Raw genomic sequence first — 22,681 nt, forward strand, 5'->3', positions numbered from 1 at the left:
TCAGATTTGTTTACAGGCGTCGTGTACAGATAGTATATAGTCTCGAAATACGCGATTTATATTTCGAAATGTATACTTAAAAATATACCGTAAAGTGGGGTTTGCTGTAAACAGTCAAACTGATGTGGATCTTCAGACCCCCAAAAGTAGCTATTTTTGAGGTTTGGTGTCCACGAAGTGTTGGCTATCTATGTTTGCTGCACCCTAGAATAACAGGTGGCCAAGTCAAGTGACTCAGGTGGACACCAAGTTATTCTTAACACAGTAACCTCAGCACATGTCCAGGAGTCGGGAGCCCTGCGTTAGTTGATACACTGCGCGCTACTGGCACGGACTCGTTACGCCTCGCGCACGCTTATCTAACTAATGCTATTCTCATCAGTTTAATAACAGCAAGACAAAGTGTTTATTACTATTTCTGTTAATACATTTTGCAATATCTATGTTCAGCGATAAAGAAAACGACATGACGTCTCTTCTTTTAGGATGACGACACACTAGAGGAAGTTTGCCAGCAGATCCTAAAACAGTGGACTGACTTCTCCTCCCGGTCCGCAGCTGCTAGCGGTCAGCCAGATGGTATGAGTGCCTTAGCTGGAGGCCTGACTCTTAAAGTGACCTGCTGTGTGATTCCTTCCTAATCTTGTGCCCCTGGACTTACTCCTGAATATCTCAATACTGTTAAAATGTGAAATGCTAACTTCTCCCTGTCATCTTGTCATCTTGCTCCAAACCACATCACTGAATTTTAAAGGGTACATGTGTGACAACTGCCCTTTCTTGTTACACCATCTCAACTAACTCTCTCTCTGTCTGTCTGTATGTTTCTGCATGCCTGTGAATGTGTGTGCTCTATAGAGGTCCAGGCCATTGCCAGTCTGATAGAGAAACAGGCTCAGATTGTAGTCAAACAGAAAGACGTGTCTGAAGAATCCAAAAAGAGGAAAGAGGCCCTACTTGCTCAGTATGCCAATATCACAGATGAAGAAGAATATCCTTACACGTGTGAGCCCGAGTGTCTAGTGTACTGATCAAAGACACAAAGAAGCTCCAACTGGTGTTATCACATGTTTTCTCCAACACCCCAACTGTCTCTGAGTTTTCTAGTGTTATGACCCTCATTCTTCAGTTTCCTTAACCTTCACACCGAAGGGGGGCCCGAGGAGGAGTTGGGGGCAGTGGGAATACCCAGTGACAAATGTATCCTTTTGTTAAATGAAAGATTCACCTTTAATCTGCGGCTTATAGGCCTGCCCTGCAGACATCTGGCATGGGAATCTCTAGACATGACTGAAGCTTTGCTGGATTTTCCCCAGGGAAGCTGGATGGATATGGTGTATTCTCTGTTTGGAGAGGGAAGCAGCTCACGTTCCCACAGCAGAATATGAGGGTGATGGAGCCACAGAGCACTGCACTAATTCTCACTGAGCAAGGTGTAGTCCAGCGATTGGCTCTCCAGTTCCTCTGCCATAAGCAAGTGCAGACTTAACTTTTCAACATCAATGGTTTTAGTGGCCGATTTAGTGTCTGCCTGTCTTGGTTCAGATGTTCACGTAGGATGCATTGGGCATCCCTGATCTTGGTAGCTTAAACATGGCTTCACTATGTTCCCTTGAAGCAACACCCATATCTGCATATGCACTGTTGCATGCTGAAGACGTAATAAGGGCGCAATACTCTCCACAGTCGTACTGTAGCACCAAGTATCACAAAACATTTTAGTGAACACTGTTCCCATACAGAAATTATACCCTGTGCAGGTGTGATGTATTTTAGAAACGTTTTTCTGGACCTTTCTGTAATTCATATAATTTATGAATATTTAATCTAAGGCCAGCTAGACTAAGTGATGGCGAGAAGAAATACATGTAATACACATTCCAGAAAGATTAATACTATGAAATAATGTTAGAGCTGTCTGTATGTCATCACGTATTTTTCCAGTGGTGAGGTCAAGGGTATCCTGGTAGACGCACAGCCCCAGGTGTTCATTCATTTGAGACACTGACCAGACGAGGGAACAGTTGACTGAGTCCATCACATCTTAAAAGCCCGAAGTCAGCTGCCTACCAGGCCTTGTAAACACACTCCCAATTAAATTCCTGGGGAGTCTGGAACCGCCTGTGTCTTCTTATGTAGAACACTGTAGTCTGGTACTTCTGACCCTCCCAAGGCTCAAGTTTACGTCCTTCACCGTGCCATCTCAGCGCTGTTCAAGAACACCAACGTGCAAGACGTGCTGAGCCTACAGAAGCAGCAGCGTGAGCTGTCCAGAGAGGAGGCGCACAAGAAGAAGGAGCAGGATAAGGTGCAGCGGGAGAAAGACAAGCTCTCCAAACAGGAGCGCAAGGACCGGGAGAAGAAGCGCACGCAGAAAGGGGAACGCAAGAGATAGACCACCGGGTGAAAAGCACGCCACACTGCAGACTGGACGAGGCCTTCACTGAGACCCGAGAGATACGACCATGCCTCAACACACTCTGCTCTGATGCGATACGTAGGCGTCCGGGTCATTATTTTTTTTGTATGTTTTTTTTTCCCCCCCTTATTCTTTAATGTAAGTGACATACCACTCTGTAAGTGGATCTGGTTTACTAAAGCCATAGCACGACAAAACAGTGCTTCTCCATCCCACTCCTGGACTCCTTAGGTCTAAGACCAAGAACCACTGCAGTGACACAACCAGCCACTGATTGAAGGTTTCATGAGCCACTGATATGGAGACTAGATGTCCTTTTTAACATTACTGATGCCACTTTCTTTAATAGTTCTGGCATGTTGTCAATAAGCATGAATCTGTAGGTCAGAGCTCCTTTCTTTTTAAGGTTTTTTATGATCATACTCAACATGACTGGTGGATATAGCCAAAAATGTAATAATGAAGCTGCTTCTGGAGGCCGCCAACATGCCTTCTATTTTTAACAGCTCATTATCTCAACCACCTCAGGAAAAGTGCCAGGAACAGGTGGTCTTTGGTTTTCAGCTAACCTCCTCCAAGTATTTACAAAACTGTAGGCCTTCTTTGTGTTCAGCAATACACAGCAAATTCACAGACAATCCAAAGAGAGGAACTTTGTCCTTAGATTTTGGGACAGATATGGGGGAGGGGGACATATTGTAGTCTTAGCTGTTACACATGGCCGCCATGCATTGTATTGTGGTAATGCTGTTTACTTTGCTAGAGCAGTATTCACTACAGGCCAACTTCAGTGAGTCTACATTCAGCAGTGTAGCAAAGCGATTAGGATAGCTGTGAACATTGTCCTAATGTTCATTTAAAGCTGCTACATTTGCAAATCCATACCTCACAAAATACCTTTCTTTATTCTATGTGGGTTAGGTTATAGATACATGCATGTCTCTGCTCTCGTCCCCTCCAAACGCACTTTTTCTTCACATATTGTCCCTTCAGATCAACATGTTAAGTGTGAGGGATAAGATTCAGGCAGACCTCTTCATGACTCGCAAACATGGAAGTCAGAGTTGCAGTGTGGTTACACTTGATGTAACTGGTAACCTTTACTTTTGTCTGAACTTTTATATTTGTCCTCCAAACTTTACATCACAGCGACACTTGTGTAGGAGTTGTTTGATTTATGGCTTAGTCCTTCATAGAGTGTTTAGTTTTATTGAGCAGGGAATCTGGGGCTATATTGTGATCTTTGCTTTTCCACACTGCAATGAATTGCAATGGGTGCATTTTAATACATTTCCAAGTATAAAAACAATCTTAAGCATCAGTTTGTATTTTTGAACTTAGTTGCACTGGACACTAATTTATTTGTGGCAGTAACTAGTAATACAAAGTAGCAATAAAATGTTAATCACAAACAGAAACATTAAAATGCATCATCAGAACAACCATCCCTAACATGAGCAAATCTCAAGCCGAATGATTCACTGGTGAGTCCAAGCACGAGTCATTTTGTTCTAGGTCTTCCAAGGAACATTTCAGTCTTTTATTGTTTTCAAATAAGCAAAATCACTTAAGAAATCTGATTCATCATAGACTTCCATCAGTTTACAGAACAATTGAAGCAAGATTATACTGTTACTTAATGATTTAAATAGAGTTGTATTCTGACTCAAGATATGCGCCAGGTACTATATAAGCATTGTTCGAAATGTATACTTCAAAATATACATGGCCTCACTATCTGAAGTTAGAATACTTCTCATTAAGAATAAATAAAATCACTTACCAGAATTAAAGATATCTGGAAAATACTTTGCAATTATTGTTGAAACCAAATGCAAAATAAATCTTCCAATAAATAGGTAAAATACGAGAAAAACGGAAAATCGATAGTTATAGCATCTTAAGTTTACCATCACGGATATCGATTTCTTTAAAGCAGACACTAATTAAACCATCAAATTTAAATAATTCCAAAATAAATATATATATATATATATTTTTAGAACATGGCATACTGGGAAATGTTTTCAGAGGGTGTCAACCGTTACATTTATACTAAAATCTGAGGTCTAGGAGGGTGACATTATCCTTCAAGCTTGCTGACATTAACTTTATAGCCTTCTCCAGGAATCACTGATCAGCAGATAAAAGGTCCCCTCTTCCAGTTTCCCCCACACTTAATCTTTCTGCATCGTCCTGTCTTGCCTTGACCCCACCTCTCACACTAACCCACTGCCTCTCCACATCTTCATTCTCTCACTCACTGTCTTTTGGTTAGTTAAATCTTGTTTGTCCACAAGAGACACGGGGAGTCACTTGAAATCCATGGGAAAACAGCTCTGGTGATCTTACTGCCATAATTTCCTCACGATATCCTTTGGAGAAGTTTACTGTGTGTTGATCGAGATCTTTAATTAATAATAGGTATTAAAAGATAAAAATGTTACTGAACAGAGGATTCCATCTATTGCTCAGAACCGAGCCTACTGTATCACTGTAGTTAATAACTTAACAACATTCACTCATTCAACTGAACGCCAAATCTGATCTCTACCCCTCCTGTTCTACACACTCTGTGTGGGCTAGATAAACAAGGCACTTTGGGTGAGCAGTGCCCATGCACAGATATGTGCAAGAGCAAATGGCAGTCATGGGTCAAAGAGTGGGCGAGGGGGTGTGGATCTGTCTGGTGTGATCAGGTCAGAACTGGCTCTCTCCTCAGCTCCTGCCTCTGGACTGGCGTTGGTTTTGGGCAGGGTCATCTGCAGAGCACACCAAAGAGCCGTGCGGGACTTCCTGGTGCTGGCAGTCAGGTCCATCAGAGCACAGGCCAAAAGGACTTCTGACAGACGTAAACAGGAGAGATGGGGCAGCAGGATTAACACATTTAATACGAGTCGGCTCTGTCTGTTACAAACAACTAGTGCACATGATCATTCGGCTGAAGCAGGTCTGTATGATTTCTGACATTTATTAAATAACACAGAAAGCAACAATTAACAGTTCAGCCTTTCAGTGCATACTGTAAATAGCATGGATTAAGCAGCTATTAACTGTTCCCCACTCTAGTTCCCCAGATAAAAAAAAAAAAAGAAGAACGGGTCTCTAGGCATTTTATGCATTATACGATCTCATAAAACAACGTGCATGTCTGGCACTGTCCTTATTTCCTTCTTGTTTAAAATAAATATATACAGTCATGCCCGAAAGTACTCATACCCCTGGCAAATTTTGACTTAAATTTACTTTTATTTAACCAGAAATTATATTTTTGACTGGAAATGACACCGGCATCTACCAGGAGATAATACGATGATGTACAAGAGGCATCATTGTGGGAAAAAATATTTCTCAGCTTTTATTCACATTTGAACAAAAAATGGCATGTCCAAAATTATTCATACCCTTTGAAAACTCACAGTATATGAGAAAATCCAAAGTTCTGGTTAAATAAAAGTAAATTTAAGTCAAAATTTGCCATGGGTATGAATACTTTCGGGCATGATTGTATATATCACTAGTGTCCATCATGTGCAGTTATAACCCCACCACCAAGTGGGTATGGAGCCACCTCTGTCCTCTCTGAGGAAGGCTGGGCCATGTCTCTGTCTGCTGTTCAGCTCGTCCTTGCGCCGGGCCTGGGTGACGTAGATGGCCTCCAGGTGTCTGTCCAGCACTGAGCTGATGTTAGCATGGAGGGGGAAACTACGCACACGCTCCATCTTCCCCAACAAGCTCACCAACTACAACACAAAACACATGGCACAAAGGCACAGTTTCACTGATGAAAAGCTTGAAATAATTGTAGTGTACGAATGGTATTTCTGAATTCCAAGATTAGTTCACAAATAAAAAATCAGTGCAGCTTGCTGCTTTAGCCATTTAACCTTCAGTATAAAATGAAACCAGTCAAGTGACAAACTGAACATTACTAATTGTAATCCCAGTTTTGCTTCTGTAAGATTCTTAAGTGCTGACCTTGGTCTGCTCTCGAAGCTGGTCCACTATGAGCCTGTCCACTCTGGAGGGGTTTAGAGGCATCTTGGGGAGAGAGATATTGTTTGCTGTGCTCACACGTTTGCCTGGGTAGCTTTTCATGAGGAGAGCCTCCGTCTATCATAAAACGTGAAGGGCATGTGTACAGTTAATTGCTCATCTCTTATTTGTCTCATTTCCAAAGGGCTTCTCAGACCCAAAATAAATCCTTCATTGACTAATGACTCTGGATAAAAAACATTAATAAATACAACTAACAACACAGTATGATGGACCAAAATTACAAACAGCACAAGCTGTTGCTTATGTAGATGTGTTTTCACTAACCGTCTTTCTGTCCTTCTCCATCATTCTCCACTGTTCATAGCACTCTTCCAAATGATAGTGCAGCTGGCTCGTGGGGCCTCCAAGACTCTTGCCAAGACTCTGTGACATGTTGGACAGAAACCCAGGGAAAGGCCCATCTCCTCTGTTTAGACCCGGCCCCATCAGTTCCTGCAAGTATGGGTTTAAGGCAGGAAATTCGCCATCTGGCAGAAGCTCACTCACGTCCATGAGAGGCACAGAGCCACCATAGGCCAAAAGGGAGCGGGAAGGGAGCAGGGGGCACTGGTTTTGCCGGGGCTCGCCAGCCTGGTAACGGTAAGGAAGCACCTGGGATGGTGCGGATCTGGCTTGGCTTAAACCGGCTCCGTTGTGTCTGGCCTGACCAGCGTACATACCGCCCAAGACGTGGTACGGGTTCTGCAGAAGGCCTCGTTTCTTTTCTCCCTCCCCGTGAAAGCCAGTGGTGGGTTTTGCTCCACACCGCTGAGAGAAGTGCCCGTCCCCCATATAGGCCGTGTCGATGCCCGACTGCAGCCTGCTCTTCTCCTGCTGCAGGTTGAAGTCTCCACTGCCTGCTACCTTTCTTAGTCCCTCCAAACCCAACCCCAGGCCTGCCTGTCCAATCCTTCCATGTGGAGCAAGCTCATCACCCTGCCCAAAATCTGTGTGGATTCTGGCTGGGGCTCTCTGCATCTGTTGGGAGGACAGGGATGGAACAAACTCGGCCACAGAATGGGACATGAGGGACATCCCTGGGGTGTTGTTGCTGCTGCTGGTCTTGCCTGGACACTTGGGGTGACTTTGGTACGGGTGCGACAGGTCATTATGGTACTGGCTGAGACTGCTCTGGCCAACCTCTTTGCCCTGGTGTGCAGTTGGAAAACCAAATGACGGGGTAAAGGCTTTAGTAGGCTGGAATAAATCTGACTGCAGCACAAACGCAGAAAAATCCTTATTGCTATAATCACTCTGTGAGAGCTGACTCTTATTCCCAATTTCACCCACTCCGTGTTCCCTCGTGCTCTCTTTCTTTACACTGGGCGCAGGCGAAACAAACGTCGACATGCTCTGGGAGGGCAGACTCATCAGATCAACCATATTTTCATCCTGAACCTCCACTGGTTCTCTGTTATAGACACCCACCTGCTCCCCCATCAGAAAAGCTTGCACGTCACTGGTCAGCTTGTTTGCAGCTTGCAGTGAGAAAGGCCTGCTCTGTTCCATTTTGGTTCTGTTCAGTGAAGAGAAGTCTTGGTACAGGCTGAAGAGAGTGTCATTCATTTTGTTCGGAAGGCAGCAGGGGTCCCCGTTCTCAGAGAGGGCATCACTGGAACTGCAGAAACTGCTATCCTTACCAGGCATGCCAAGCTCAGTTTTACTTGGCCGGCACTTGGACAGGAAGGAGCTCACAGCAGGAGGGAGGCTAAGACCAGGAGGAGGTCTCTTTAAGTCTTGGACAAGAGGTGTATAGGATTCAGAGCCTCCATTGCAGGTTGAGAAGAACCAGGCTGGGTCAGTAGCATCAGAACCATTGAAATGATGGTAAATGTCCGTGCTTTGATTGCAGTTGCTTCCCGCTGGCTGAGTGTGGGTTTTATTGATGGGCTCAGGACAGAGATGGTTATGCTGGCTACCAGAGCTGGGCTGCATATTTATGTCAGAATTAAGGTACTGTAAGCCATCCTCCTTCATTGCCTTTGGGGACCACACAGTTCTAAGACCAGGTGGTTTCCTGTGTAAGAGTTAAACAAAGACTTAGGAGTTTTACAAAATGTTTAGCATAATTTGGCCATTGAGGCTAAAGAAAATATTTAATAGAAATATTGCTAGACATCAAATATATTTATGCATGCATACTTACTCCTGTGAGAAGTCCATTGGATCTACATCCTCCAAGATTGTGGACACTAACCCATAGAGATCAGCCTCACTTCTATAGTCATTTTTATCTAGACTCCTGTTAGAGATGTTTCCGCTTTAGCAAACCACATAAAATGTTGCTGCTGTTTAAAACATCATTCTTTAAATTTTTTACTTTAAGTGAAACTTATTTTGAATAAATGTTTTTCATATCCAGACTACTGATTTTGGTACAGGGTTAGAGCGAATAAAACAAACATTACTTAATGTTACTTAAGAACATAACATTTTTTATTACATTTCCTTTTTCCCCCAGATTTATGTTTGTCCAATTTAAAGGAAACCAGGATCCAGGAAACACATTATATACTACTACTAAAAAGGACTGCTGTATCCTAGAGTGTTATTAAGCATTCAGTAATCTTTCAGTTGACAAAAACTGAACAGTTTTTTTTACACTGGCTAAATCAGTCCTATTTTTGAACAATATGATCATAATCCTAATATTGTGACAACTGTCACAAACATGACGTCTTTTGTGCTACTAAAGCAGCACCGAATATAATGGCCCAAGGAGACACAACTGAGAGTAATACAACCATACATGTACAATCCCACTGATGATTTTGCGATTAATTGTCAGCTTTTGGTTGTAGATAAGTCTAATTAAGATTTGCTGATGGAATGGTAAGAAAAAACCTACAGCTTTAGAAACAAACAGTTCAATGGACAGTGTAAAATTTAATGGCCTGCCCTGCAAAATAACCAAGTCATTGCTAGGTAAAGTTGCCAATATCATCAATTGTGATTCACACCCCAATCACAATTTGTCCTCCGCATTTACTCATCTGTGCAGTGAGAACACACCCACTAGTGATCACAAGGGAGCTGTGGTACACAGTCTACTGACTGCCTAGTTAAACAAGTCTACTACTAGTCTCAGTGTAGCTTAACTAACCTTTTATATTTAGCTTTACATGTATATTACATATTTTAGCATTTGCCAGATGCACTTACCCAGAACAACTTGCATAAAATTATCGGAAGACAGTATGTGTACACCCTGGGACTCAAACCCCTGGCTTTGGTGTTAGAACCCTTGACAGTTGTCAGTAGTACTATTCACTTTACTGTCTTCATAGGACATCTTGTATATAGGCCCTTGGGTCATTTTCTCAATACTTTAAATTCATTGAATAAATTTGAATTAGATTCAGCTTTCTCTTCAGAATAATGTGAACGTATAACAAACTCAAAAGTAAAAGAATAAACTGATCACAAATGTAACGTACCAGTTGAAAATATGAATAATAATTTATTATCATTTATTCATATGTTGATGTACTTTGCAGTTTCTATTCTACATGCATCATACACAATAACTTGAAAACTAAATTTGTTACTGAAACACTGCTTGTGGAGTGATTCAATAAACACATTCATTATCATTTCCAATCAATTTATTTACATTAAGGTAAATCTTTTATTGCACTTATTTAAGGGTTTTTACTACGCAAAACTGAATACACAACATATCTATTTAAGATCTCACCTTGGTGGGATTCCTTGAGCACAATTGATCAGTTGATTAGGGTCATCATAGGTCGACCAGGAATTGTAGGGAAGATTTACTGAAAGATCCGTGTTCAGATCTGTAGCGAAAGGCTGACGCAGTCGTCCACTGTCTCCACTAAAATCATTCTGTTTAACCAAGGGGAAATCAAGTGGAACAAACTCGTACAATACACGCATGTAGGAGTTATGAATTTCAGATTTAATTTAAAATCAATTAATAGAATGCATATTTTATAGTAATGCATTTGTTTCTCACCTTGCAAGGGGAGTAGTACGAGTCTGTTCCTGTATTGTGAAATCGATCAAAGGCCATCTTTGCTCCATTTACATCCACACTGATTTTAGTTTTCACTGCATTATTAACCTTGAATCACAAAATAAATATTTTACTTTGACTTTTAGTAAATGGCCTACAAAAAAAAACTATAGTAGTAAACACTGTAGTAAACGCTGTGGTGAGGAAATGAGTGGTACATCCATACTGCCAAGCAGACCCCAAACTTAGGTCTACATAATTGGATCAAACACAACACTAGAACCTGAAACTCATCAACCTTTGTTGAAGACCTTAGTTTATATAAATATTGAACATCAAATTTCTAGCCATTTATATCCAATAAGGCAATGAAAAAAAATCACCTTGCTAGCTAGCTGACTGGCTAGGATGCACACCATGAGGGTATGCAAGCTGAGGTGGCCAACATATTAACTTCGCTATTTAGCTAGCTACTCGCGTCTTGTTTCTCTCAATGTCTGACATTAAAGACATAAAAGCTAACTAAATCCTGAAAACGAACCGTGTGGAAACGGTACCGTCAACGTTACTAGAGTTGCGTTTGAGTAGAACTAGCATAAAGCTAGTTTTATCACCCGTAACCATCTACAACGCTCACGTAATCCCCAACAAGCTAGCTTAGCTAACAGAGTTAAGTTACGGTAAACTACGGACTAAATCTTACCTCCATCGCTAACAAGCACACATTAATTGTCTCTATAAAATCGCTTGCCACCACAGTATATTTCTCACGATTGTCGAACTTTTTTTTGACCGATTAAAACGTTCAAACGCGAGAGATGGTGACAAGAGTTGACGAGGCGGGCGGGTAGCGATACGCCTCGCGCTCACCCGTTGGAACCATTGTGACGAGCCTGCGTCCTCGAGATCGTCATTCCCCGCGAACTCGGTTTCCATCGCCTCGAACGCCTTTTGATTTCGATTGGTCACCATCGCCAGAACGTCCAATCATAACGGACAAAGAGTAACAGGGCAGAAAAACGAACCATAGCAACATATTTTTTTTTATCACGAGGCGCGTCGCTGAGGTTCCACAGTGAAAGGGCGCTGACGCACAGATAGCATGCAATGGCCTACGCCCGTGACAACATTTGCACGCTGTTTCGACTTTTATAAATTACAACTGGGAAAATATCAGGTGAAGGAGTGTCATATCCCGCCCTGTTCACTCCAGAAATCGCCATAAATATAGGCCATATACACATTTAATGAATACTAAATGCCAGAGGTGGGGACTCGAGTCACATGACTTGGACTCGAGTCAGACTCGAGTCATTAATATTAAGACTTTTGACTTGACTTGAAAAAATATTCAGAGACTTAGACTTGACTTGGACTTTTACACCAATAACTTGGGACTTGAATTGGACTTGAACCTTTACTTGCAAAGACTTGATTTTTTTTTTACCCCAAATCTAAATTTTAAAACGCATATTAATATTTATAAAGTGCGCCCCATTAATTTCATTTCCGTCCTTCTGACGCAGACCAGTCCTCTGCTTTTCATATATGTAATGCTGCAGCCCGGAGCCCCGGTGGGCGTGGGTAAAGGGCGGAGCATAAGTCAATCATTTTCGAATGCAGCCAATCAGATACTACACTTTCGTTGTCAATCAATTTTTATTAAGCCAATTATCAGCCAGAGTTAGCTGTCAATCATTTTTTACTGCAGCCAATCTTAACAGATTTGCCAAAAGAAGGCGGAAACTGCACGGAGAAGCTATTTAAACAGAAGTATATGCAATTCTTGCACAAAAGTAGCTGAATAAAAACATTAGAAGAGCCATGACTTTAGACATTTTTAAATAAAAGTTTAAAATACTTCTCACTTGTTATTCTGGAACGGCACTTTAATGTTTTTTTTTCCTTTATTGCACGTATTGCATCATTTACATCATATATATATATATATATGTGGCGAGTGTAAATTGTTAGCGGAGGGGAGGTGTAAATGGACACAAATTAAGTATTATATCGCGATCGATCGCCAAGTATAAGCGCCTCCGCCGAGCAGAGCGTTGAGGAGCGATTTCGATTGGAGCATCGTGCTCTATTTTGTATTATTAATTTTTTGCTGATGCTGGTCCAGCGTGTCGCGTGCCACTGATTATGCCTCGGCGTGCCAACGGTGGCCCGCGTGCCATAGGTTGCCGACCCCTGCTGTAGAGCCTTTGAATATTAAAACCATTGTAGAAATTAAGCTCAGCAAGTAAAGTAAAAGAAGGACGCGATCACACAGTCTCATTGAAAATGTAGGAGTTAATGAATAAAGTGCACCAACGCAAAACCCGTGACATAATCCAAATAAAGTTTGAAGATTAGTATTGTTTTGATATAATCAAATGACGATGGAGCGTTGGAGTTATCGGACAGAGTTGATCAAATCAGAGTTAATCCAACTCAATGACTCCCGCAAAGATGTAATTAAACTCTGCCCACGAATTTCTCTTGGCGAAAGATACACGGTGAGCATACGATATCTAGCTAGCTCTCCATAATTATGACGATTAAAAGCAATGCCTGATTATATAAAAAAAATACTGGTCTTCAAACTTTGGATTTGGATTATGTCACGGGTTTTGCGTTGGTGCACTTTATTCATTAACTCCTACATATTCAATGAGACTGTGTGATCGCGTCCTTCTTTTACTTTACTTGCTGAGCTTAATTTCTACAATGGTTTTAATATTCAAAGGCTCTACAGCAGGGGTCGGCAACCTATGGCACGCGGGCCACCGTTGGCACGCCGAGGCATAATCAGTGGCACGCGACACGCTGGACCAGCATCAGCAAAAAATTAATAATACAAAATAGAGCACGATCCTCCAATCGAAATCGCTCCTCAACGCTTTGCTCGGCGGAGGCGTTTATACTTGGCTATCGATCGCGATATAATACTTAATTTGTGTCCATTTACACCTCCCCTCCGCTAACAATTTACACTCGCCACATATATATATATATATGATGTAAATGATGCAATACGTGCAATAAAGGAAAAAAAACATTAAAGTGCCGTTCCAGAATAACAAGTGAGAAGTATTTTAAACTTTTATTTAAAAATGTCTAAAGTCATAGCTCTTCTAATGTTTTTATTCAGCTACTTTTGTGTAAGAGCGGCATATACTTCTGTTTAAAGAGCTTCTCCGTGCAGTTTCCGCCTTCTTTTGGCAGATCTGTTAAGATGATTGGCTGCAGTAAAAAATGATTGACAGCTAACTCTGGCTGATAATTGGCTTAATAAAAATTGATTGACAACAAAAGTGTAGTATCTGATTGGCTGCAGTCGAAAATGATTGACACATGCTCCGCCCTTTACCCACGCCCACCGGGGCTCCGGCCTGCAGCATTACCCTTCTCCTGCTTTTCCACACTCTGTACGTGTGTGTGCATGAGCTGCAGCACAACCAATCAAAAGGGGGGTTGGCGAACGTAAATTTTTACCGGGCGGGGTGTAAAATGGACACAAATTAAGTATTATATCGCGATCGATCGATCGCCAGTGGTTGGTGCCAGAGCGAACTAGTAACTCATTGAATCATAGATGTGGATCAGAGGTAAATAAACTAGATTTTTTTCCGGCGTGAGAAATCGGATGTGCGGATGTGTCTCACGCTCAATGCGTGAGAGTTGGCAACCCTGGGTTCTGTATCTGAACTCGGGGAAGAGAGCCTCTCTCTGTCACCATCATAATATCCAGTTCTATCTCAGCATGGATTGTGTATTTGAACATCTACGTCGAGAAAAAAATATATTGACAAAAGTGGAGCGAGTTTTCAGCTATGGGGACATCATTCATCGTGCACAAATGACATACAGACTTTTGGCCAGCAAATGCAATGCAGAATAGTTTACTGAAATGTCTAAAGTTGCAGATTCCTGTTAATTGTTCAGTTCTTATATTTGTTTGTCTTGTGTCACTCACACATGTTCTCCAAGAAACCAGATAAGAGAAGAGAGGGAAAATGCTGTTATGGTTCTTTGTATTGTACTGTGAAAATATCAGCACTTTTTATTTGAACATGGAGTTCTACTTATGACTTTTTCACAGAATATTTATTTCTGGAAAATTGTAGTTTAAAGTATGAATATTTTTGCAGCTAAGTTTAACAAATTGAACTGTGCAATAAAGAGGTGTAATTTTATTTTTTTTTATACTTCGTGTTTTCAGTTGCACATGTTTTATCAAGATTTGAGGAGAATACAGATTTAAAAAAGAACGCATGTCTATTATTTACATTTAAAATTTAAAATATACCTGCAACATTAGTAAAAAAAAAAAAAAAGACTCGAAAGGACTTGAAATTCCAAGTTTCAGACTTGGGACTTGACTTGACTATTGCCTGTCTTGACTCGAGACTTGACTTGACTTGAGTGTCTTTGCTTGAGACTTGACTTGGGACTTGAGGTATAAAGACTTGGACTTACTTGAGACTTGCAAAACACTGACTTGGTCCCACCTCTGCTAAATGCCCATTTATTAGCCTCATTTAATTTCACGTGGGATCGTGACAGTCGCGGAGCGAAAGTCAAATTAAAACGTTAATTGGTGGCCTCTGTAATGACGCCACCAATAAACACACTTTTACTGAGCGGCATATAGCTTCAGCAATGAGTAGTGTTAGTTCCAACCTGCACTTTTGCAGAAGTGAAAACGTGGTCTGATTTAAAAGCTGGTTGATAAAAGAAAAGCTGAGTGTAACAGCGACCGATGGTTTGATCAATCATTTACTGACGTCGTTGATAATACCGAGTACAGTTCCTGTAGGCAGATGCGTCGCGTTAACTGAGGACGTGCACGACCTACGCACCGAATGAACTCAGGCAGACGTCTGGTGTAGTGATGGGAATTTTGGCTCTTTTTAGGGAGCCGGATCTTTTGGCTCAGCTCTTCATAAAGAGTCGGTTCTTTCGGCTCCCAAATGGCTCTTTGTGTTGCCACTTATTTCCAGGGGTAAATAACAATGTTACATACATTTTAAAACAGGGATGCCAACTTTTCAAGATCACTTGGAGTGAGATTATTCGATCTTTTTTTTTTTTGGGGGGGGGGGGGGGGGGGCTTGGTGGCGAGTGTGTAAATTGCTATATGCACAAGAGTGCAAAAAAAGCTCAAAAATATTGCTGTGGCCAATTCTTTTCATGCTTGCCTTGTAATAACTCACTGATTGCACTCACACATTCAATTGCATCAGTAAATTCTTTTTTATTTAAACACTTTATTAAAGCATCACTTGTGAACTCTGAAATATGGCCAATGGAGGCCAAAAGGTATGTGTTACAAAATAACTTCCTAAATTAAATAATCATCCATTTTTGGGAAATAAACAAATACTCTGTAAGTGCAAAACAGCAGCATTCAACAATAGTGATTAAAATAACCACAATTTGCAACAAATATTTAACTGATTTAACCTTTTCAACTATTTTTGGAAGGCCGATTGGCATTTAGGAAGACCAAGTGCCTCAGCTTGGAGGGGTTGATTTGGTTTCTTCTCTCTGTTATTATCTGCCACCCCTCCCCTCCTTGTTTGGTGGTATAACCCTTCAATGATTGATTCATCTGCTTGTTGTTGTTCTCTGATTTGTTGAATGACAAGCCTTAGAAAAAAATGGCTCGGTCTTAGAGGGGAACCAGCTCTCGTCGTTCACTTAAAAGAGCCGGCTCTTTGAACCGGTTCGTTCGTGACCGACACATCACTAGTCTGGTGTACATTACACGACTTTCAAAGTCGTCAGATCACTGTACTGTTCACACCACACAAATTGATGTCTGGTTATCGGGTATCTTGAAGCAGTTGTGGTTTGAACACTACATAACTTATCGACGGCAGCGGATAACACGTTTCACCATCCGATGAGATGAGTCTAAGTCTGTCCGTCTCTGTCATAGAGAGCAATTATGCTCTTTTGAACACATAGCCAAGCATATTTCAGTTGGTGAACCACATAGCGCAAAGGAAAGGCGTTTTCCTTCTTCACACTATTCAATTTTAGATTGAGTCGGGGAGTTATAATATCAGTTGTTTGCAATGTGTAATTATCCACAAATATTACCGTCCAGTAATGAATTATAGTTTTAATTGGTGCAGGGACCAACACAGTGAAAGCTGCAAATAGTTATCCAAAGCAATAAATATGTAGGAACAAGCTAACTGGTTTCACAAATACATAAAAAAACACAGCAGACAAAACACTAGACTGAAATCCTTTTCATGAATAAGTAATCTCTATGCAGTAATCATCAAGTTGCATCATTAAATATGGACTAAGATCTGAAATTTGTTAGTTTTACTATCATTTGTTACAAGCTCTTTGTCCACCCAGCAAATAACCTCACATGGAGCATCAACACCAGCTCCATAGTCAGGAAAGTCCAGCAGTGTGCTCTCCATCCGTCAATCCACTTCATCCACTTATCCAGGTCATGGGGGCAGTAGGCTAAGCAGAGGCCCAGGTTTCCCCCTCCCCAGCCACTTCTGCCAGTCCTTCTGGAGGGATACTGAGGCGTTCCCCGGACAGCCGAGAGATATAATTTCTCCAGTGTGTCCTGGGTCTTCCCTGGGGCCTCCTCCCAGTTGAACATGACCAGAGCGCCTCACTAGGGAGGTGCCCAGTTGACATCCTGACCAGATGCCCGAACACCTCAATGCTGTATAAATAAATAAATACAATTATAACTATATGTTGTATGAAGTCTTTAAAGGATAAACAAAACCCCTGATCTATGTTATCTGAAATGACACATGGAGAGGGGACATGTGCAATGTCAAATAGAGAAGCCAACATGAATTCAGTTGCTCAAACTTTTTTATAATGAAAATAATAATAGAGGTACAATAACAATCCCAAGGAAGGCAGAATCCATGCAGTCGTTAAGATGCTGTATGTGTAAATAGCCACAAGATGGCAATGTTTACATCATCACGATAGATAGATAGATAGATAGATAGATAGATAGATAGATAGATAGATAGATAGATAGATTGATTGATTGATTGATTGATTGTTTTTTATTAATCATTTGTTTAATGATTTGTATTTGTAGATATAGCATTTATTTTTTTATTACTGCCAAAAAAGCGCGAGTTTGTGTTTTGTAAATATCTATAAATAAATACATATAAATAAAAACATGGCTTCCACTCCCAACATGTCTCGATATGTTTTTTGGCATCTAACCACATAAATACATACAGGTTGGTATTGCTCCTGGAAAATCCATTGGACAGGAGATCTTTGGGAGGGCAGTCTGGAAGTGTCTGTTTCAAGACCCCCGAAATCCCTCCTTCTTTTCATCTCATTTCAAGACAGCGTAGGGGAACTTGAAACTGTCCAATCGGACAAAGGGGGAGGAGGGCGGGGAGTCATGTAGTCACTTCTACGCTCAGCAAATTTAGTTGGACGCGAAAGTTTTGGAATAAGTTCGCGTTTGGATTTTTTTTTTAAAAAGATTGGTATATGCCATTCTACCAAACCGTTTAGCTTGTGTAGTTTCCCCAGACCTAGATATTAGGTTAGTTTAAGTTGAGTAAATTCTCGGTATAATGGAGACTTGTGTGAGTTACGTTCCCTTCTTGACATTGCTGCTCGCGTCCTCCCTCGTCTGCGTTTCTGGACAGCATCAAGGTGACCATGGCATCGCCGTCCCTGATCATGGATTCTGCCAGCCAATTACAATTCCCCTTTGTACGGACATCGCATACAATCAAACTATTATGCCAAATCTGGTCGGACATTACAACCAGGAGGACGCAGGTTTAGAAGTTCATCAGTTTTATCCTCTGGTAAAGGTACAGTGTTCACCGGAGCTCAAGTTCTTTCTATGTTCCATGTACGCGCCCGTGTGCACAGTTTTGGAGAAGGCCATTCCACCCTGTAGGTCGATGTGCGAGAGAGCTAAACACGGGTGCGAGGCGCTCATGAACAAGTTTGGTTTTCAGTGGCCGGAGCGGTTGAGATGTGAGAATTTCCCCGTACTGGGAGACGGACACTTGTGCGTCGGTCAGAACGACTCCCAAGCCACCGTGGCGCCCGTTCACATGCCGGTTCCGGGAACACCAGGAACTCACATCTACTCCACACCGGACAGGCCTTTCCGCTGTCCGGCGCCACTCAAGGTCCCGACGTATCTGAACTACAAGTTCATCGGGGAGCCAGACTGCGGCGCTCCGTGCGAGTCCTCCCAATCTCAGAGCGCCTACATGTTTTTTAACGACCAGGAAATTGAATTCGCCCGTATTTGGATTCTGATCTGGTCGTGCCTGTGTTGCGCGTCCACGCTGTTCACAGTTACAACGTATCTGGTCGACATGCAACGCTTCAGGTATCCCGAGCGCCCCATCATTTTCCTGTCTGGCTGTTACACCATGGTCTCTATAGCGTACATCACTGGCTACTTTCTGGGTGACAGAGTTGCGTGCAATGAGAGCTTCTTCCCCGATGGCTACAAGACCATCGTGCAGGGTACCAAGAAAGAGGGCTGCACTATTCTTTTCATGATGCTTTACTTCTTCAGCATGGCCTCCTCCATCTGGTGGGTCATCCTGTCCCTCACGTGGTTCCTGGCGGCTGGCATGAAGTGGGGCCATGAGGCCATCGAGGCCAACTCGCAGTATTTCCACCTGGCGGCGTGGGCCGTGCCCGCCGTGAAGACCATCAGCGTGCTGGCGCTGGGCCAGGTGGACGGGGACGTGTTGAGCGGCGTTTGTTTCGTGGGCGTGAGCGGCACGGGCCCGCTGCGCGGCTTCGTCCTGGCGCCGCTCTGCGTCTACCTGTTGGTCGGCACCAGCTTCCTGCTGGCCGGCTTCGTCTCGCTCTTCCGCATCCGCACGGTCATGAAGCACGGCGGGACCAAGACGGAGAAGCTGGAGCGTCTGATGGTGCGCATCGGCGTCTTCTCCGTGCTCTACACCGTGCCCGCCACCGTGGTCATCGCCTGCTACTTCTACGAGCAGGCCTTCCGCGAGGCCTGGGAGCAGAGCTGGGTCAGTGTCCACTGCAAGCGCCTGGCCGTGCCCTGCCCGCTGCTGTCTGCCCCCCGCCTTTCCCCGGATTTCACCGTCCACATGATCAAGTACCTCATGACTCTCATTGTGGGCATCACCTCTGGGTTCTGGATCTGGTCTGGAAAGACACTCCACTCCTGGAGGAAGTTCTATACACGCCTGACCAGCGGACAAAATGGCGAGACAGCTGTGTAGAGGAGAGGACAGGGGAGCCTCTCTCTCTCACACACACACACACACACACACACACACACACAAGTAGTGTGGCTACTTTAATTAATGACTCGGTTAATTTCCTTTCACAGAAAGACATTCATGGACATGGTTTATTTTTAATGATTGTCAGTATTCTGAAGTTGAGAAGCAGTCACTCTTCGTGTTTGTTGTTGAATATTGCACCTCACATGTAAGACTTTGGGGGGCAGTTAGATGTGATTCTTTTGTTGTCTTGCTTTTGTGTGTTCATGGCCATAAATGGACAAGTCGGGGTCAAAAAGCAATATATATATATATATATATATATATATATATATATATATATTGGACAGTGGATATTTCACTGAACAGAAGAAGCAAAAGCGGAATCAGAAAACCCAAACAACGTGGCCGTTTGGACGCCATGCGCTGCTCTCCGCGCTGCTCTCCACCTCCACCCCGCATCTCCTCCACTTATCAGCCAGGACGTCTGTGCCTGCACAGTGCCATGGCGACTGGGACCTCAGCGAGCAGAGGGGTGGAGCTGAGGGGGAGGAGCTTTTTCTAAACTAGTTAGAATTATCTTTTTTTTTTTTTACTAGTTCCGTTTTTGCAATAAATTATGCTAGATGTGCTTTGAAGCACTGTAAATACTTGTAATATATACATGAATATAATTATATATTTGTATTTAAATTTCTGAATTATTCTTGTTTGTGAGCTTGGTTTCTCTCTGTCTCTGTCTGTCTCTCTTTCTCTCTCTCTCTCTCTCTCTCTCTCTCCACTTGCTGAAGCACACATGCTTGCTGTAGACAGAACTCTGTGATCATTTTACTCCCTCATGCACTCCGCTCTAAAAGCTGTTTCAAATTAAAAAGGTTCCTCGCACAGAACGTTCCTTCTGCTTAGCCTGTACACTCTGTCTGCACCTCACACAGCAGGCAGTTGAAGAGCATAAAACAATACCGTGTCTCATCCAGCAAGCCGAGGTGTGAATGGTCACGAGAGAGAGAGAGAGAGAGAGGGAGGGCGAGTTTGAGGAGAGGGCAGGGAGTGTCCTGTTTTCACAGGATTTGTGTTGTTGGTGAGGAGTGTGAAGCAGTCAGCTCTTCATCAGCAAATGGTCCTCATATGATTGATGTGAAGAGCAGGAACTGCAGGAAACAAAGACCGCATGGTGACTGAGGTGTGTGTGTGTGTGTGTGTGTGTGTGTGTGTGTGTGTGTGTGTGTGTGTGTGACTAACAGAAAACCCTTTTGCTTTGCATCAATCCTCCATTCTTCAGTTCCTGTGTTCCATGTTCTCCTGCTTGGGTGTCTTAGTGACATGTATTACAGAAAAGCATCCAGCAGGTCGTAAGAGTTCTATAACTGAAAATGAATGTTTTGCCATGAGTATCAAGCACAAAGCACATCAAGTCCATTACTGAATCTACTGGACTCCTCTGGGTTTGAGGCAGATAGATTAATTTACCTGTAATAAAGAAGCACCTCTTAGCTTGGCATGCTTTTAGACCAGTGTGTGTGTGTGTGTGTGTGTGTGTGTGTGTGTGTGTATGTGTTTTTGTTTGTGTGTGCTCATGTTTCAGGCCCATGGCAGTTACCTTTGTGCTCTGTATTTTGCACAATGGCAGCCTTCTGTCTTTACCTTAAATCTCAATCACTTAGCACTTTCAGTACCTGGGCTGCAGTAGAATGGAGAGCGAGTTTGGGTGTGTGTGTGTGTGTGTGTGTGTGTGTGTGTGTGCGTGCAGGGTATGCTTGATGAAAGGCTACTCCATTACTTCACCCAGGAACTTCAATGTGAATGTTCAATGATATCCATTGCTTCCAGAAAGATCTGGTGTCAGTGCATGTAAGCTGATTTCTTCCAGATAATTACACACTCCTAAATGCAATTAAATATTTGTAAATGGTCAAATCTTGCTAAATCTAAACGTTTTTATACCTAAAGCAGATGTTTACTTTCAAATGCATATATTGGTGAATTTGCCAGTTGCAGATCTGATTTAGAACAGCAGCCCTGGGAGGGTGTGGTGTGCCGCGTCTTGCGGACTGTGTAATTACTGTGTCCCACAAAGAGTTGCTTTAATTAGGAACAGTGTGCTATGAAATAGTGGAGCAAAGTCTTGAATAGTTTGCTCAACCTGAACTGGTAGTATTAGAATCAGTGTTGTTTAAAAGACCATGTCAGCAGTGTTCTGGAAGAAGATATGGAGGACGCTGTCTAGAAGCTCCTCTTTTCTGCCACGCATTATACAGTTTGCAAGTATACTCAAGGTTCTAGAGAAACTTTGATAAGCCAGACACATGCATCTGTTTCCTTTTAGACTGTGCTGTGACTGCCATGAAAAGGATTATTCACGCAAGAGCACACACATACACACACACACACACACACACACACACAAACACAGACAGGCTCAGACAATGAGGGACACACATACTTGAAATAGTATGGCAGGACTCTAGAAAGCCCAGTGATGTCTTTGGCCCTAAATGGAAATAACATCTTGTGATGTGTGTGTGTCTGTGTGTATGAATCTCTGCATGTGCTTGCATTTTTTTATTCAAGAATAATCTCTCCAAACATCTCATCATGTACAGACATTTGTATACATACAGTCACCAAAATCTGGAAATCCCCCTGAAAGGCATAGTATTGTAATTCAACCCCTGTCTGCTGACGTCTTGGGTTAGTCAGTGGAAGAGAAAGCAGGTCTATCTGGGAGCCTTAATCCTACCACCAAGGTCCTGGTGCAGGTAAGAAAGCAGATGCCCTGAACGCAGCTGCCTGCTCTCTGCACACATGCGTTGGGCGACGTGAACACTCGAAGACCAACAGCCTCTGCACTTGTAAGTCTGAGACTTACATGATTATTAGATGTGTATTCTGGACTGATCTATATTAAGAGGATACTCACATTTCTTTGTCCATGTACACTCCAGGCAGTTTGCCATCTCTATTGTACTATTTGAGAAAAACTGTGGAAATAGTGAATCAGAA

The 22,681-nt window shown here is 42.6% G+C and overlaps 3 protein-coding genes across 6 annotated transcripts in view; 2 read left to right on the forward strand and 1 right to left on the reverse strand.

Annotated features, from left to right (window-relative positions):
• ccdc43 (coiled-coil domain containing 43) overlaps nucleotides 1-3,728 on the forward strand; it is a 4,241-nt gene extending 513 nt beyond the window's left edge. Inside the window, exons 2-5 of the mRNA XM_076997062.1 lie at nucleotides 486-579; nucleotides 859-991; nucleotides 1,148-1,200; nucleotides 2,208-3,728. Coding sequence (XP_076853177.1) covers nucleotides 486-579; nucleotides 859-991; nucleotides 1,148-1,200; nucleotides 2,208-2,395 — 468 coding nt within the window. The 3' untranslated portion in view covers nucleotides 2,396-3,728. The remainder of the gene's footprint in view (nucleotides 1-485; nucleotides 580-858; nucleotides 992-1,147; nucleotides 1,201-2,207) is intronic.
• A 209-nt stretch (nucleotides 3,729-3,937) lies between these two features.
• On the reverse strand, nucleotides 3,938-11,636 carry moto (minamoto). 4 transcript variants are annotated; one of them, XM_076997058.1, is made up of 8 exons: nucleotides 11,304-11,636; nucleotides 10,434-10,541; nucleotides 10,155-10,303; nucleotides 8,604-8,699; nucleotides 6,743-8,474; nucleotides 6,398-6,532; nucleotides 5,991-6,162; nucleotides 3,938-5,261 (listed from the first exon to the last, which is right to left on the reverse strand). In XM_076997058.1, the coding sequence occupies exons 1-8, from the start codon at nucleotides 11,403-11,405 to the stop codon at nucleotides 5,068-5,070; spliced, it is 2,688 nt and encodes an 895-aa protein (XP_076853173.1). In that variant the 5' UTR covers nucleotides 11,406-11,636; the 3' UTR covers nucleotides 3,938-5,067. The 4 variants fall into 4 exon arrangements, with proteins under 4 accessions (XP_076853173.1, XP_076853175.1, XP_076853174.1 ...); XM_076997060.1 differs by having other exon boundaries at nucleotides 11,137-11,349; XM_076997059.1 differs by lacking the exon at nucleotides 11,304-11,636 and adding an exon at nucleotides 10,817-11,106.
• Nucleotides 11,637-17,837: 6,201 nt separating this feature from the next.
• Nucleotides 17,838-21,458, forward strand: fzd2 (frizzled class receptor 2). The gene has a single exon (XM_076997033.1). It carries the CDS (start codon nucleotides 18,020-18,022, stop codon nucleotides 19,673-19,675), a length of 1,656 nt encoding a protein of 551 aa, XP_076853148.1. The 5' UTR covers nucleotides 17,838-18,019; the 3' UTR covers nucleotides 19,676-21,458.
• Nucleotides 21,459-22,681: the final 1,223 nt, after the last annotated feature.

The sequence above is a fragment of the Brachyhypopomus gauderio genome, chromosome 2 (genome assembly GCF_052324685.1).
Source record: "Brachyhypopomus gauderio isolate BG-103 chromosome 2, BGAUD_0.2, whole genome shotgun sequence".
NCBI lineage: Eukaryota > Metazoa > Chordata > Actinopteri > Gymnotiformes > Hypopomidae > Brachyhypopomus > Brachyhypopomus gauderio.